This window comes from Sander vitreus, chromosome 22 (genome assembly GCF_031162955.1).
Source record: "Sander vitreus isolate 19-12246 chromosome 22, sanVit1, whole genome shotgun sequence".
NCBI classification, from domain to species: Eukaryota; Metazoa; Chordata; class Actinopteri; order Perciformes; family Percidae; genus Sander; species Sander vitreus.
The window spans coordinates 11,030,025-11,046,663 of NC_135876.1; the positions used below are offsets into that span (position 1 = coordinate 11,030,025).

Genomic DNA, 16,639 nt, shown 5'->3' on the forward strand with positions numbered 1-16,639 from the left:
GTCAGATTAAAGTTACAACTGTCCCAAATCAGGTGATTTGCACATTCGGACAAACATATAATGACATACACCATTCTGTGTCAACACACACATTTATTGAAGTGATGCCATAGCAAAACATATTGAAGATTTTATTATTAAACAGCTTCTTGAAAATACAGGTTAACACAGACTGTGATTAGAAAATAATAGTACAACTATCAGTATTTGGTAACGGAACGGACATGGACAATTTAAAAAAGCAGAATATCACCTCTACCACCCCCGACACTCAAAATAAGTCAGAAACTATGATAGACCACAGAAACAAATGCATACTTGTGCAATAGGCACACATGCACATTCACACAATCACTGTCAGGTCATATACGCTGGCAAGTGCAAATTTATTTGAGCACATGTATAAGATGTGTAGGTAGAATCTGCTTGTGAAATCCCTTTCAGATTCAACTAACTTAACATTTAATGGGAGCCATGTAATACAGCACAGCGTTTCCTCTCTCAAGTTCTTACATTGGAGCAAACTAAATGTGTCTAAAAAAAAGTCATTATTAAACAATGATAAGGATGGACTCTAGCAAAAACAACACAGGTTATGTGGACTATCCCAAGGCCCTAGTCCCCTTTTACCCCTCCCGAATGTCATCTCTTTCTCCACTTGGTACAAAAATAAAACTGTGCTTCCCCAAAAAACCCACCCTGGACACTCCTGTGCCTATAAAACTATCTAGGATCAGATAATACTCCCCATTGACATCTTCAGGCAGGGATTACACTGTTCCAGACCAACTATTATCTCATAAGCTCCTTTCCCTTTACCTTATCTTACCCTTCCCTGGACGAGACTTTGGTCTAAGTCATCATTTGACAGGCATTCAAGTGCAGTTATGCGATTGACAGAGTTTGTGTAAAACAATGGAACCAACTGCTCTGTCCACCTCAAAGCACAAAAACACATCAATCTTGAAAAATATTCAGACAAAAGCACATCCTCACAGATAGCGATTTGAAGTGACCCAGCTCTGTCCATGGCTGGCGTTCCCAAAAGCATTATAGCGCTACAGAGTAGAGTGTGCAGGCAGCATTTGGAGTCAATGCAAATGGGAAAACTTGCGTTTGAAATTATACAAACCCTATTTATAACCTTTCCACACAGTCAACCGTCTACTACATTTATTCAGAGTTACTGAGTATTAATAAGACCAAAGTAATATAATTGAATTGTTTAATCTAATAGGAACACTTTAACGTAGGAACCTTTTGGTATCAACCGACAGGTCATATTGGCTCAGGAATTGGCAATTTGGAATCAAATTAAATTGAATTAACTCAGTGGACAATACACACCAACGTATGATGGAAAGATAATGCTTGTTGGTGAATGGGATTTGCTTTTTCTCAAAGTTCATTGAGTATATACCTCCATGTGATTTTAAATGGGTGATCCTGTGTTGCCGTTTTATGGTGGGTTCAATCCCAGCCCTGATGTTTTCCTCAGATCTACATTTTCTTTGTCTTGTTGTTGGATAACAATTATTACAGCACTTTTATGCTTTTGGGAGACCAGGTCTTACCCGCTCTAAACTCCAAGCTGTTCAGTCACAGGGTTCTGGTTTTTCCTTGGTTCTATCTCTTGCCCCGTTTATTACCAGCAGGGGGTTTCTTGAGCTGGAGAAGGGGTGCTGGGCCGAAGCCTGCAGCAGCTGGGTTAGACACGCCAAAGGTCAGGCCGGCCGAGGGGTTTATGCCAGGGTTACTACTGAAGTTAAAGCCTGTGCTGCTGCTGCTACCAAAACCTAGAAAAGCAAAAGACAGGGGACACAGGACAAAAAAAGAAAGAGGAAAACATGAGAAATGTTAGAGAAAACTAAAGTAGTGGAGCAAATAAAGGATTAAAATAAAGGATGTCCATATGAAATACACATTCTGTTGTGAACAGATTTTGTCCACTTGTTGTGAAACCCCAAATCCCAAAATGTGTTGGCTAAGCTGGCAGCACACTTGCGTAAAAGGCTAACTACACAAGGATAATGTTGTCGACAAAACCTGCTTACAGCAAACAGGAAACCAGAAAATCTTGTTATACAGTAGTATCTGCACATTGCTCAAAGTAGCTTGACAAAATGTAACAGAAAGCTTGACCAACTGCTTCTGATGACATTTGCACAGAGAAATATCTCAATTAAGGAAGTACACTTGAAAACACAAGCCTACTCAGATTCTAGTTGCACTGTAATTTTTGGGGGCGGGGTGTGAAGGGGGTATACAGTATTATGTACCTGCACTCAGACTGCCTCCTGTGGGCTTACTGGTGGAGGAGAAGGCAAAAGAAGACCCCCCAGTCCCCACCCCACCAAATCCTGGCCCACCACCAAAACCTGTGGGAGAGAGTGACATGGAAGTCAGTTTGGGCTAAGCACACAGCCTACACTAGAAATAAAAACAAGGCGCAGTGGCTCAGGATTACACAAAGGCAGGCAGTGGCAGACATATTTGGGTAATTATGTGTCAAATCAGATAGACAAAAATAAAAGGCAACAAATTGCAACCTTGGCTCACCATTCTTACCATTATGGCAAGTATGACAAGCCAATCTGGATCCGTTGTACATTGTTTTGTCTGTGCCCCTACAACATGTCATGTCTCTAGAAGTTATATTTCTGATAGGTGTGAAAATGACAAAATTCCCAGGGGCAAAAAAAAACTATGTAATTCACAAAAATATTTTTTTGTATAAACAGTTTGAACAAAATCATAAATGTAAACAAAAACCTCTATTTGATTTGACACAGAATGACCCATATGCAAAACAAATGCCACAACCTAATCAATAGAGCAGTGCCCAGAGCTTAACGTCTGACTGGAGACTGCAGATCAAAGCAGTACTAGCAGTACACTTAATGGCAAAGCAAGGGCCAAAGGGAGAAAAACATCATGAGAAAGATTTTACCAAACACACCAACTACAAGAGAACACACCAACTCGGTGTGCGTTCAGCCACTTGCTCCCACACCGCCAAGTTACTTTTAACTGGCTGTTGTGGCCAAGTGGATTTGCCAGTTGACATCCAAAGGTGTTTTAGCTACATGGTACATGCAGAACATTATTTTAGTATAACAGACTGCTTAGTTTTGGCCAAATGTCTCCTCACTAAAGGAAAACAATCATCCAACTTGTCACGTCAAAAGACACAGTGACCAGTGCTCAGTTTTCTTGTGGTGTGAACGCACTTGACCTCTTATGCAAGGAAGAACAGGAGAAGAAAATGCATTGCCAAGCTTTAACTGAACCACTCTCTCACACATACACACTGCCTACCAATACTTTCATACAGGACAACACAAAGACCAAAAAAAAAAAAGCTAGAAGACATTAGGGGAAGGGTATTCTGTGTAAGGGAAGGGCAGAGGTAATACCTCCAAGGGTAGAAGAGCCCAAGCTAGTGCCCACTGCCGAGGCAAAGGGGTTTCCGAACCCTGCCCCCAAGGGTGCCTGGGTCCCTAAGGCACAGGGAGAGAGCATATGCTTTACTCCTCTGAATGCGTGCATGTCTGTGTGTAATTATGTCCATCTCCTTTGACAGAAAAAAGTTGGTAAGAACATTCACTATGACGAGGACATTATGTATTTGGGGATTTGCACTACGGTCACATAAAATTGACTTCCTTTTCACATTGAAAATATGCTTCAAAAAGATCCCAAGCACGTAGGTTTTAAATAACCTTGTTTTTAAATGCATCCGTGATAAAAACATGTCTGCAATAGCTTGCATAAGAGTAATCTAACATTGTGGTTGTATTTGTCAAGCCATCACGAGATTACTACAGTGCAACTGCAGAATTAGAAAATGCACCATGCTTTTACAAATGCAGTGCACTTATATATGTACTTTATAAATATTTACAAAAAGTTTAAACTATAACAGTAGTTGCTGACAAACTAGGGGGGGGGGATGCTGCTAGTTCTTTCACTCAGAAACTTGTCTTTTTTTCCTCTATGCAATTTTTTCTTTTATGTAATCAAATTTTGTAAGGCTTCCAATTAGTCTGCATTGTTAATACAACTTCAGTCGAAAAGAAACAAGGACAAACGTTTCTTTGTTTAAAAATGGATTTATTGTCAATTTAATATGCAATTTCACTTACATAAAACACAAACAAACAAAGTTTATAACAGAATTGATTGTTAATTGCTAACTGCTACTGCATTTGACAAGTTTCCAAATTTTCAAGATTTCTGAGAGTGAATGAACTAGCATACGGCAAAAAAATGCATCACACAATTATTGAATAAAGCTTAAAAGGCACACCATATTATATATTAAATATACTGTATCAACAGGCATTGGTTATATATGTTTTAAACATTCATCTACAAGTAAAAGCACTCGAGATTTAGATAAGAAATGTGAATTTGGCATCTACGGCTGCCTCAGTGTAAACTGGTCAAGATAAAAGGAAACTCAGTGATATGTTACAGTTTGCCTGTCAAAGTCAATGTGGTCAAGTTTTGTGGTTTGTGTCTGAACACTTTTCACCAGTGACATAACAGCCAAATTTTTGGTGGTTGTTTTCTAAACACAAAAGCTGCACCTTGGATAAATCTACACGTGATTATAAGCTACAAACACACTTTGAATCAAGTCTGATACGAGATTCAGTCTAGTTAAATATTAGCTTGGTCGGAGATCACAGAGGACCCCCCCCCCAAAACACAACCTGCAATAGTAGTACCTCCTGGAAGCCACATACAGAAATAGCACTTCAAAAAAGCATAATGTAAGCATATGAGAAATGGTCAAAAGGAAATGATTAAGAGAGAATAAGAACATTCAAAAAACAGTCAACAGCCAATAAGGACCAGAGTGATTTTCTGGATTTCGACTAATCGGGCTGGTTTAAGAGAACTTCTGTGTTGATGCTCAACATCACACAGTAAGAAGATACTATACCGTATAAATTCAGAATCATTGCGTTTCAGAATAACTCATGTTGAGTTGAGCACTGTGTTCACATTTGAATTCCTTCATTAAAAATAAAAAAAAATGTTGTAATGCCTTTCAAGAAAATACAACAGTCAGCATTTGCATACATATTACTGACAGATATTGAGAAGACACCCAACATACAGGAATACGGTGGCTAAATACCAACTATCACCACTTAGGTTCAAACAGCTTTGACAGACCAATAATTATTACATAATTTAATAGTCATTATTGTGCCAAGTATGCCTGCAGAGATGTGGAAGACAATATGTTAAGGTGTATGCTAAATTACACAAAAGTCTGGACAACTTGGGAATCTAGCTAACTTTAAAACGAACTTTTGCTCAGCCCCAAAACTGTATTTCAAGCCTATAGAAAGTTTAGAGTTGTTTAACAGAGGACTGGAATGTCCAAAGCAGCAGTTTCTCTCTTAACGCGCAGCGGCTCCATCAAGACAGAATCCACTAGGTTGGGAACACCCGAGCACCACTGTAACTAGCAGCAATATACAGCACATGCTGGAGAGAGAACTGACCAGTTAATATCACAACACATTAAATGTTTGTCTTCAATCTTTTGAGTGCCAAAAATGCTATGCTCTCACCACTATCTCAATCAATATAATTCAATATCAAGCAAGACTATCCTTTCATCATAAAATGGTCAGAAATAACACCCCGTGCAATAAAGAGACGTGGACACTACACAATCTGAACCACACTGATCTGTCTGTTTCGTTTGGCACCAATATATCCTGCTGGTACTGAAGGACCAGTGTGAGCAGCAAAGATCATTCTTCTCTAAGGAACTACCAAACAAACTAGACTCAAACTAATAAGAAAGTATGTGTTCTACAAGAAAACTTGTCACGGCAAAAGGTCCATACAAAGTACCAACACCTTGGATAAAATACCTGAAATTACAACTTGTTAACAGTACTTTTACTCTACATTTGCATTCAATTGAACTGAATGTGAAATGATCTGTCCCCGTTACGCTGACAGTAGCCCTTAGGTGAAATAGCTTAAATCAAGTAACAGCAGTATGGCCTCACACAACTACACCTACCAAATCCAGTATTGAACAGTGAGTAAACGCAGACTAGTTTTGGGACTGTTGAATATCAATTTAGTAAATGAATCTTCAATATAAATGAGGGCTCTTCGTTCACAACACTTGATTGTATACAAACACTGAGCACACCGGTTCATTGAGGCCATCAATAAGTGACAAAGACTGGGGCTATTTCAGCAGCCTCACTTCCACTTTAAGACAGAGTAAGTGCAGTAATGTAAAGATAATCTTAGTTTTAATGAACAGTTCAGGTAATTAAATAACTTCTATTTTCAGTCCTGAGTCTTTTGGCACCTTTCACCTTATGTCCATTGAGGCACAATCAACCCAACGCTGACAAATATATGGGTCAAACAAGAATCTGCCTGAAGTAAGAGCCTGGTTAGTGTTGTAAGAGTTGTGATACTGGCCACCTGCCACTATGCCATTCCAATTACAGACTAAGTTACACACAAACAAAAAAATAAATGGAAATAAATAGGTAAATAAATAGTGAAGAGATCAAGACAACCACTTCTGAGTAGGCTTATTCTATGAAATGACTCAGTGACTTCAGTCAAATACTAGTAAATAACCACTGTTTAGAAAGAGGGATGGGAACTTTGCTGAATATTATCATTGCTATAAAAATAAATAATAATAAATGCAATCTTGTAACGTAGTACCCAACTCTGGGGTTAACAGGCTTGCAAAGTTATACCTTATATTAAATAATTTACAGCGCAACGCAGCCTTTTTGACAGCTAGCATACCCAGAGAACACAGTTACAATACAAATGATCAAACAAAATGATCAGGAACTGATTTGGCTTTATATGAAATAAAAAATGGAAAGCAACACACAAATCTTCAGCAGGCACCAAGGTAGCGTGCACTTCTACCACACAAGTGGATTTGACCTACTGTGGCAACAGGGCTTGATTACAAAGGGCTTTTATCTGCAAATCAGGGTCAAGCAATGGATTGTAAAAAATATTCCTTTCCCTACTTGGCACATACTTAAAAAGGCTAGATGCTTATTCAGAATAGCTACTGCATGTCCCGCTAAGCGACCAAAGGCATTTGAATGTTCCAATATTATAACACTGAAAAATTATTTCTTTCATTCATTGTCTGGGTAACAATTGGTGATTATTTGATCTGATGACAGTCTGAGCAGATTTGCTGATTTTTGTGAAAAGGGAGGCAGCAGATATTTGTAAATGAAGCCAGACTTGAGCTGAATTTTCCATGTGAGAATTTCCAAACCATGCTGCCCAACCCCATCCAATTAAAATATTGCTTTTAAACTTTTGAATTATGTCTTTACTACACTTTACAAGAAAGAAAAATACAGCAGAAACATGCCAATATAGAGGAGCTTATGCCAATAAAATGGCCTACAAAACAAAGCCTACAAAAAAGGCCAAACATTTGTTTAACACCTCCGAGATGTGGCAACAACCATTATGGACACTAGTCTTAACACACCGTTGACACCAATCTGTGTGTAAGCTGCATGTGTAATCACCTGTCTGCTTGTCCTGGATATTAATACTGTGTAGAACAACCTTTAGAAATAGTTAGGATTTTACTTGCAGAATATGGAAAGAATTTCACATGTGGTATGATGGTTAACATTTAAGGAATATAACTTTTTAAATTATTAAATAGAACTTGCTTTTTTGAATACAAGTTGATTTAGGCCTTTAGTTTAATTATTTAGAGTGTGGTTGCCTTAAAATGGGTCTTAGCCTAAACTGTGCCTACTATCAGAAAGACCCTGAACAGGAGAAGCTCCATGCTTCAATAAACAATGGCAATACAATCTTTTTATAAATTGTTCTTTAAAATGTTCAACATTCCTGTATTTTTAGTGAAGTAAATAATCAATTGGAGCTTCCCTACATCACAGTTGGACTGAAAGAGAGTAGGAGCTACATTATAATACATTTATACACCAACTGACCACCAAGACACAATCTTGTTAAAAAAACAAAACAAAAAAAACAAACAGAACTCTGATTCAATTCAAAGAATGTTTGCCAAGTAATCACACAGCAAGTGTCTAATGCTTCTAACCCCATCACATAACAACCTTCATTGAGTAGGCTCATTTCAAGCATCCATTAAATAAAAAAGTGAGTCCTAACTCAAATGAAATGTACAAGCTCCAATTATAACTTCAAGATTCATGTGAGTAAAATTGAGATAGCTGGACTTTCTCTCACATTATCATTTCTTCATTGTCAGCCACATATACCTGCTCTAACATAGGGCACAGAGAGAAATTAGGTGAAGTAGGTTATTGTATCCCTAGTATTACTGAAAGTGTTTGTATGACATTCTGTATGATAAGATGGTAAGGCAGCACAAAGGTTTCCTGTCGGAGTTTAGCAACAGATTTCTTATCTCTGCCTTTCTCCATCTTTCTTTAGCTGTTCTTTCATTAGAGAAAGTACAGACACAATAGCTTGGCACCAGCTAAGGTTTTATTTTTTTATTATTTCTAATCATCCTCTCTGTCCCCTCTTGACCTTTCCACTCCCACGATTGCCTCATTTTAAAAGTTACTTATCCTGTCCTCTCCAAAACATTTCTCTCCTCTCCCTCCTTTATTTTAAGGTGAGAAGAGGAAAACTTTCTAGAACTTGTAGGCAGTCAGACCTGGAGTAGGCTGTTGTTGCTGGGTCAACGTGGCTGCCATGGCAACCGCTGCAGCGTTGGGCACACTGGAGAATGGGGCAGGCCCAGTCGTGACTCGCGGCGTACTCTGCCACTTCCTGTTGGATGCCCGTTTGGACTCAAAGACGTCCGTCGAGTCCTCCAGGAAAGACCGACGGTAGGAAAGGTACTGGTGCTTCAAGATCTATGATATCAGACGTATACAAAGGGAAAGACAAAGAAAAGAATGGAATTAACATATGGTTGACACATTGTAACTTACAATTTGCTTAGAATCTGGACAATGTGGGCAACATCATTTTGTAAATAATAACATGATCATATTATTACAATGCTTATGCTTGATAAATGCCTTTTCACACAGCCTTGTGTTGGGTTCACACTGGCCGATAGTTTTGTGTATTATTATTTGCGCGAGTTTGATCGCAGCATCATTGTGCTTACTTGCGCCAGTGCAGAGCTGTAGGCACCAACAACGATTCGTTCCGCCATCAACCACAGCCCAAATAACCACTATTGCTGCTTTGTACCCGTTGCGGAAGTCCCAGATATGTCACAAAATCGTGTCTGGATTCATAACATCATCTGAAGGAGCACACAGCTCGGTGAATTTTTACTGCCTTCAGCGTTTCCCACATAAACTAGTAAAACAAAAGGTGTATTCACTAATTATTGAAAACAATGACTACAACATTAACAAATAAACTTGGAAAGACAAAACTAAACAAACGAGAAGATGATACAGATGAAGCGTAGCTTATGATGTGCTTTGTCAATTAAATCTGGTTGGTTTGTTTGTAATAAACTCATCAAAAGTATGCCACAATAACTACATCATGATGGCGATGTATAAAAAGTCTGAATTCATGCTTTGTCAAGTCTGTCCGCAAGACGACAACCAAACAGCTTTTGAAATGCTTGTTTTCTGCAGGTTAGGATTAGGGTTGGGTATCGTTTGGATTTTTACGATTCCGAACCGGTACTTTTAAAACTATTCCGATTCCTAAACCGATTCTTGAAAAACGAAGTTTATGTTTGCTAGCGATCACGTGCAGTAAATGGTTAATATGCTTTTACGTCCATTTTGGTGAGCCCAGAGGGAGAATATGGCATTTTAAAAGTAGCCTACATTCACGGTAGCTAGCTAACGGTAGACTACAGAGAAAGTGTGATATTTTTACGGCCGTTTCGGAGCGACCGAGGGAAAATATTTCAGTCGACACATTAAGTGGAACCGAAATGAGGAACTGAAATCTGCGTTGTAATCCGGTCCGATTCCTACCGGGTGTGTAGGAACCGAGTTTCGGTACCCAAACCTAGTTAGGATCAATCAGGGCTATGCTATGCAGGAGAATCTCAACGCCGATTCGGTTTCGCGACACAACGTCACGCAATTTGTTTTGCTCGAGTTGCCATTTTTTTAACGACGTGCAAATACGCAAGTCACGTGAATTTCGCATGTTCGCTTCATTTACGTCTACTGGCGTCTTTGCGTTGACTTTGTAATTACGCCGCGCATTTCGTGTGTAGCGCAGCCGGTGTGAACGCACCATTAGACAATATTAAACACATTTTCAAAACAGGGTTTTGAAATATGATAAGAATATTGCATCATTTTCAGACAAAGCTGGAGGAAAAGAACTGACCTTGACATTCTCATTAACAGACTGGAGCTGGGCAGCCTGTGCAACAAATGTCTGGTACAACTTCTGCATGGCCAATGTCAGGTCTGGAAACAAAAAACATACAAAATATCATCATCATCCGAGTACACATTTGAGCTGAGTTCAAGAAAAGATGAAGGTAGGGGTGCATGTTTATGGCCAAAATGATAATCACGATTATTCAGTGATTACGGACATTTTTTGTTGTTGTTGCACTTTCACATTTAAATAAACAGAGCACTGCTTTCATTTCAATGCTGTGCTTCATTCCTGCTAATGTACATATCTTTGCATCAAAATAAGTAGGTCTGGACCCAAAAATTCAACTATTCTGAAATTTGTTTGATGGGTAGGTATTCGGATTTCAATTTTAGTATTTGGATATTCTTTTTTTAATTTTTTTTCAATAATATAAAACAGAGTACCTAAACAGATCAGTAATTTGCCGTTTGTCACTGTGAGCAACAGTTTTCACTTTCCACAGTCATCAGCGTTAATGTTAATAGAAAATACATGAATTAATACATGGAGATGACAAGACACATTTACCTACTTTCCTGGGTTGTGTTAAAAAGACAAATGTCCTCTCACCCTGAGGAGTGATGTGGGAGCCACTGCTCTGCGTTGTCAGGTGGTTCTCCAGTTCTTCTATCTGCTGGCGGTACTGCTGCAACTGCACCTCAAACTGCTCTACCAGGCTACGGAAATAACTAAACACAGAAAATGTAGACATATTTTCATCTTTGTCCACTGCTACTGCACATCTCCCTTTGATTTACTTGCTACATGTGGTGGCTTACTTACTCTGATGGAGCAGTGTTTTCATGCTGAAGTCCAGGGGGAGTCTTTTGTGTACGCAGTGCTATGTCAGCATTTTTCAGCTCCTTGAGAACAAAGGAAAAGAGGGAAGTAAAAAGACAGATTTTTTTTCTTTTCTTTTGGAGAACATTTTCAGTTAATTCACTTCCTCTCATTTGAAGTCCCATTTGCAAGAGCTACATTGATCTACAGCTATAGAGAAAAATACCACTTATCCATCTTGGTATAGAACTGGGGCATTTTCTTGTGAATTATATATGTAGTTTGTGATTAAAATGGGCAACAGTAGGTACATACAATGTGTGTTGCCATGTGTATTTTTTGACTTGATTGAGGAAGTCAAGTGTTCCTTGTGATGCATGCTCATACTGACAATGAATCTACTGTATGACTATATAGAATTTGTGCATCAGGACCAAAAAGTTGAGTCAACACATAACTTCACACTTAGGCTTGTGTATGTAAATGTACTGTTTTTACCTGCGCTGTCTCCAGCTTTAGCTTGTCGATGGCCAGGGCTTGGCGCTGCAGACCGCTGGCACTGACAGAGAGAAGCTGTTTGAGGCTCTTGATGTCGTCTTGGACTTTGGAAATGGCCTTAGATGACATCCTGCTGATGTCTTCCTGAACCTGTTTCTGGTCTTTCACAAATTTTCTATAAAAAGAAGACAGACAGAAAACTGGAAATAACTAAACAAAAAATGTTTTCCAGCAATACATTGTCGGTGGACGGGTACCAGTACTAGTTGTTTTGCATTTTAATTCCAAAGTGAATAATGGATTTTACATGGCAATTGGCCAGCACTTGGCGGCTCCAGGGAGGGGCTTGGGGGTGCTGTAGCTAGCCCTAGGATTCCTATAGCATCCCCTCAGCACCCCCAAGAAATTGCTGTGGTTTATTTATAAAAAAAAATATGTTTTCGTTAATGTCTTAATAATACTATAATTTAGATTTAAACATTATACATTAATAAAACAAACCGATTATTTTTAGAATAAAAACATGAAGCAAACACAGATACTATTCGGCCAATGTGTGCAGCACATATTAAACTTTTGACCTTACTTCCACAGTAAGATATTCACACAGTAGAAGAGCGCAATATTTGGAGCCATTAGGATTAGCGAAGTGAGTGTAACGTTAGTAATGGGTCGTTTTTACTAGCTAAACGTCAACGTGTGGAGACTTTATCAAAAAACCTGTAAATGAGACGATTTACAGCGATATGGTGAACCTGTCACCAACCGGGACGAGGATGATGACCTGACCGCGGCCGTGATTGCTGCTGAGGATGCCTAACGTTACACTGCTGTAAATTACATTAGGCCAGGGGATCGCACAGCGAGGCCATAGTGGGCGAGGAGTTTTCTATAGGGGTCTATGCAAGAACTTCACTCCTATCTCTGTCTCGTAGCAGAACATTACAGTGAAAATGTTTTTTACAGAACTGTGAATAAATAAAATCACAAAACCAACATTAACAGTGCACAGGACATTGATTTATTTATAGCCCTGAGAGCACCCTCACAGAAACGTCGAGCAACCCCATAGCACCAGCAAAAAAAATCTCTGGCGCCTGCTTATTGGCTCCCTGACGCTGAATTAATCCTTAGATATTGAAATTGGGTATTGAATGACGCAGCATTTTTCGATACTTTAGAGGCAACTTGGTCGGTGCCTAAAAAGTATTGAATTCGGTACCCAGCCCTAACATTGCCACACTCCACCTAATAAGTGGAAGTCATAGCTTTATGACTACGATCCTTCTAGCCAGGTTTACAAATGCTTTGCTGCATACCTCTGTTGTAACGAGTGGTTATTTGAGTCAAAGTTGATCTTCTATCAGCTGGAATCACTCGGCCCATTCTCCTCTGACCTCTAACATAAACAAGGTATTTTCACCCACAAGACTGCCGCATACGGGATGTTTTTCCTTTTTCAGACCATTCTTTGTAAACCCTAGAAATGGTTGTGCGTGAAAATCTCAGTAACTGAGCAGATTGTGAAATACTCAGACCAGCCCATCTGGCACCAACAACCATGTCACGCTCAAAGTTGCTTAGATCACCTTTCTTTCCCATTCTGACATTCAGTTTGGAGTTCAGGAGATTGTCTTGACCAGGACCACACCCCTAAATGCATTGATGCAGCTGCCATGTGATTGGTTGATTAGATAATTGCATTAACAAGAAATTTCACAGGTGTTCCTAATAATCCTTTAGGTGAGTGTATACACATACAAAAACACTTACTGGAAATTCTCGACATCCTGACAAATAACTGGGGGCAGGTTCTCATCTTTCAGAGCTTTACTGTCCCTGAGAGAGAAAAAAAGTGCTTTTCATCATTACAAAAAAACTGAATAGTACATGCTGATCAGGTATACATAAACAGGGTACAAAGCCACAGAATGCCTCTCAGTAAACAGTTATATACACTATTTTACATTATAGCATGTACAGGTCTGGACAGTTCTAGGATTTACATTGAGCAAAGAACCATGCATTTGTTAGTCAGCAGGACTTACTGTGCGTTGGCTCCAGAAGTGTCGCTCTTACTCTCAGAGGAAGTGCTGAAGTCGACTCCACCCAGGCCAATACTGGGGGCAGGGGCCGCTGATACTGCTGTGGAGGCAGCTAACAGAGAACCCAACGTTAACCCGCCTCCTAGTCCAAGAGTGGTCTGACCCAAACCTGCAACACCAAGTACACATATGGGTTGTAACCTTGTGCAACATTGTAAAGATTGAGAACTACTTCTGAAATAGTCCTCAGTTAAGATTGAGTCATAATCAAAACCACGGCAGCTTTAACAATTTAAAACATTGATTTCCTCATTAAAAATCAACAGTCATAGCGCTGTGAAAAGGCCACCACTACATTGCTCTCCCACTGACCAAAAAAAAAAAAAAAACTTATTATGATTAGTTCATTTATAACAATTAAGACGTTTTATTGACTTTGCCTTTGTATACAATTCTTGCTTTAATATAAATCATACAATGTTTTGCCAATATGCTGAGCTCTCAGCACCATGTCCACAAGCTCAGGTTACCTGTTTGCATCTCACCTGCAGATAAAGTGTTGGCGAAGAGACTTCCGCCCAGTGATGGGCCTGTTGAGGTTGCAGCTGTGGTGGTCGTTGTGCCACCAAGACCAAGGCTGAAGCCTGCCGATGCAGGCTGCTGTGGAGCCACGGATGTCAGGACAGAGCCAAATGATAAACCTGCCCCTGCAGGGACTGATGAGGAAATGGAAGTGGTGGTGAGGGAGAAGGGTGTTGCTGAGGCGGTGGGCTTGTTAAAGGCCAAGCTGAAGCCAGTGGACGCAGCTGTAGTAGCTGGGGCACCTGAAAGAAAGTATATGTAGAAATCAAGGATATAAAACTTATTTCATTAACTTTTCCCGATTTTTCTTAAAAATAAATAAAACATTAACACAAACATACCTAATGTAAGGCCTGCAGTGGGTGCTGCAGTGCCTAAAAGAGAACAACATCGCAACATAAGATAAGGTATTAGCCTATGGATGCAGCTGCCAGACACAGGAATTTATGTCACCGTTTGCCATGGGGTTTGTTTTTTTGAATCTGTGTGACATTATTACTTGAGGCAGGTGTGTTGAAAGAAAATCCTCCAGTTGGTTTCTGAGCAAAGAGACTTCCTCCGAGACCAAGAGATGGGGTGGTGCTGGTGGAGGTGGCAAGGGTTGCTGCTGCTGTACCCAGAGCAGTCCCGATGGAGAAGCCACCAGTATTGGCCGCAGGTGCACTAATGAGGCAAAAGGCAGTAAATTCAGTTACATAACACAGTTCTTTCAAGATACCACAGACAAGTGTCAAACTAGGGATAATCTGTCATCGTCACAGTTATGCAAACGTTTTTTGTTTTTTTTCTAATAGAACTTGGTAGAACTACTCAATAGAAAGAATAGAAAAAAAATGCCCTCCAACTCTTTCCCTTAACGTTACACATTTTACTTGTTACATGTCCAGACAACAGATTACCAGGACAATTCGCAGAGTTAAATTTGGTGGATCAAAGTAACAGCTGTGACAGTTCCTTCTGTTGAGAATGCCACGCCACATTTGTTTTGCTTATCAGGACAAGCTACAAGTAACGTTAATTACACAACAGACAGAACGTAACTTTGAACTTAAAATACGCGTTAGCTAACACTTTCTCTCGTTAGATTGTTAGCGTTAACGTTACATAAACAATCCTCGCTCACATATTAACGTTACTTGTCTTCGCAAAAGTATGTCGAGTTGCCTTTAACGATAACATAAGGTTAGAATACTCAGGAAATGTTATAAAAGCATGCACGTTTTGTCACCTGCTAACGCCAGGTTAACTATGCTAACGTTAGCTCAGTCGGCTATTTGAAATATCTCATTACGTTACCTGGTTGCGGCCCCAAATGCGAATCCTCCACCAGTGTTGGTAGAACCAAGAGTCCCTGATCCAAAGTTAAAGCCAGACATTTTGTCTTAAGAGGCACACATTTAACACCAACTGGCGATTTGGACTTTATCCAGAAGACACTCAGCTAGCAACCCAGCATCCCGGCTAATGCACGCTAGTTAGCTTTGAAAGATGCCCGCGTGAGGGCCAAATTCGCGGTTTGCCTTTCCTCAAAAAGACAAAAATGTCGGCTTTTCCAAATACGTTAAATCCGGAGCTCTTTGGCTGTAATCTTAGTGTTATGGTTTCGCACTTCTTTCTTTTGTTTTTAGATTTGTAAAGCTGTCAAATACCGCAGGATTAATTCTCGCATGGTGTTTTTCTATTCCCCGCCTGGTAATTCCCGAATGCTGTTGCATTTCGGGTAATTTGTTTAACTACATTCCCCGTCGTCCCTATCGCTGTTTTTTGTTCTCGCGTGATGCCTCACACATGCGCAAGGTATCAATTTTAGTACTTTCGGACGTTGACCGGCCTTGCTTTCAAAATAAAATACGCCATTTGAGACTAGATATAGTAGATGCTTAGGTCAGGCAGACAAAACATATGTACAGTGCTAAGCATAAGTGAATACACCCATGCTAAAGTTGACTAAAAAGAGGAATAACAAATCATGCTTTGATCTTATGGGAAGTACCCCATGCCAATCTCTGCCAAGGGAACTTTATCAGGATGCATAGTATCCTGGATCCATGAAATAACTGCAGGCTTTTAAAAATAAAAATCTGCCTGCCTCTATGGGAATTTAACATAGGGGTGTGTATACTTATGCCCCCTGTATTTTAAGGAAGAACATTTATTTATTTACGATACATTATTCATTCACAAAGAAAATTGGTGTCCTTAAAGGTTGGATATGTCCTCATTTTTTTTTAATTAAGGCATTAAGATCAATTTTTTTTCTCAACTTTTTAGTCAACTTTAGCATGGGTGTATTCACTTATGCTTAGCACTGTATTTGGAAACCA

At 39.6% G+C, this 16,639-nt stretch overlaps 1 protein-coding gene across 4 annotated transcripts; it reads right to left on the bottom strand.

Moving 5' to 3' along the window:
• Nucleotides 1–73: 73 nt before the first annotated feature.
• nup58 (nucleoporin 58) lies at nucleotides 74–16,042 on the bottom strand. Of its 4 annotated transcripts, XM_078280170.1 has the most exons (14): nucleotides 15,612–16,042; nucleotides 14,815–14,978; nucleotides 14,657–14,689; nucleotides 14,279–14,557; nucleotides 13,737–13,902; nucleotides 13,462–13,527; nucleotides 11,689–11,863; nucleotides 11,194–11,273; nucleotides 10,981–11,099; nucleotides 10,372–10,454; nucleotides 8,708–8,909; nucleotides 3,417–3,500; nucleotides 2,280–2,378; nucleotides 74–1,796 (listed from the first exon to the last, which is right to left on the bottom strand). In XM_078280170.1, exons 1-14 carry the CDS (start codon nucleotides 15,689–15,691, stop codon nucleotides 1,627–1,629), a joined length of 1,800 nt encoding a protein of 599 aa, XP_078136296.1. In that variant the 5' UTR covers nucleotides 15,692–16,042; the 3' UTR covers nucleotides 74–1,626. The 4 variants fall into 4 exon arrangements, with proteins under 4 accessions (XP_078136296.1, XP_078136297.1, XP_078136298.1 ...); XM_078280171.1 differs by lacking the exon at nucleotides 3,417–3,500 and having other exon boundaries at nucleotides 15,612–16,041; XM_078280172.1 differs by lacking the exons at nucleotides 2,280–2,378; nucleotides 3,417–3,500 and having other exon boundaries at nucleotides 15,612–16,040.
• Nucleotides 16,043–16,639: the final 597 nt, after the last annotated feature.

Bases quoted from the DNA above. Each gene is read 5' to 3' on its own strand.
- nup58 (XM_078280170.1), bottom strand. From the start codon at position 15,691: ATGTCTGGCTTTAACTTTGGATCAGGGACTCTTGGTTCTACCAACACT. The intron at 14,979-15,611 runs GTAACGTAATGA...TTGCCTCATTAG, and splicing joins GCATTTGGGGCCGCAACCAG to TGCACCTGCGGCCAATACTG. The intron at 11,864-13,461 runs GTAAGTGTTTTT...TTCTTTTTATAG, and splicing joins CAGGATGTCGAGAATTTCCA to AAAATTTGTGAAAGACCAGA.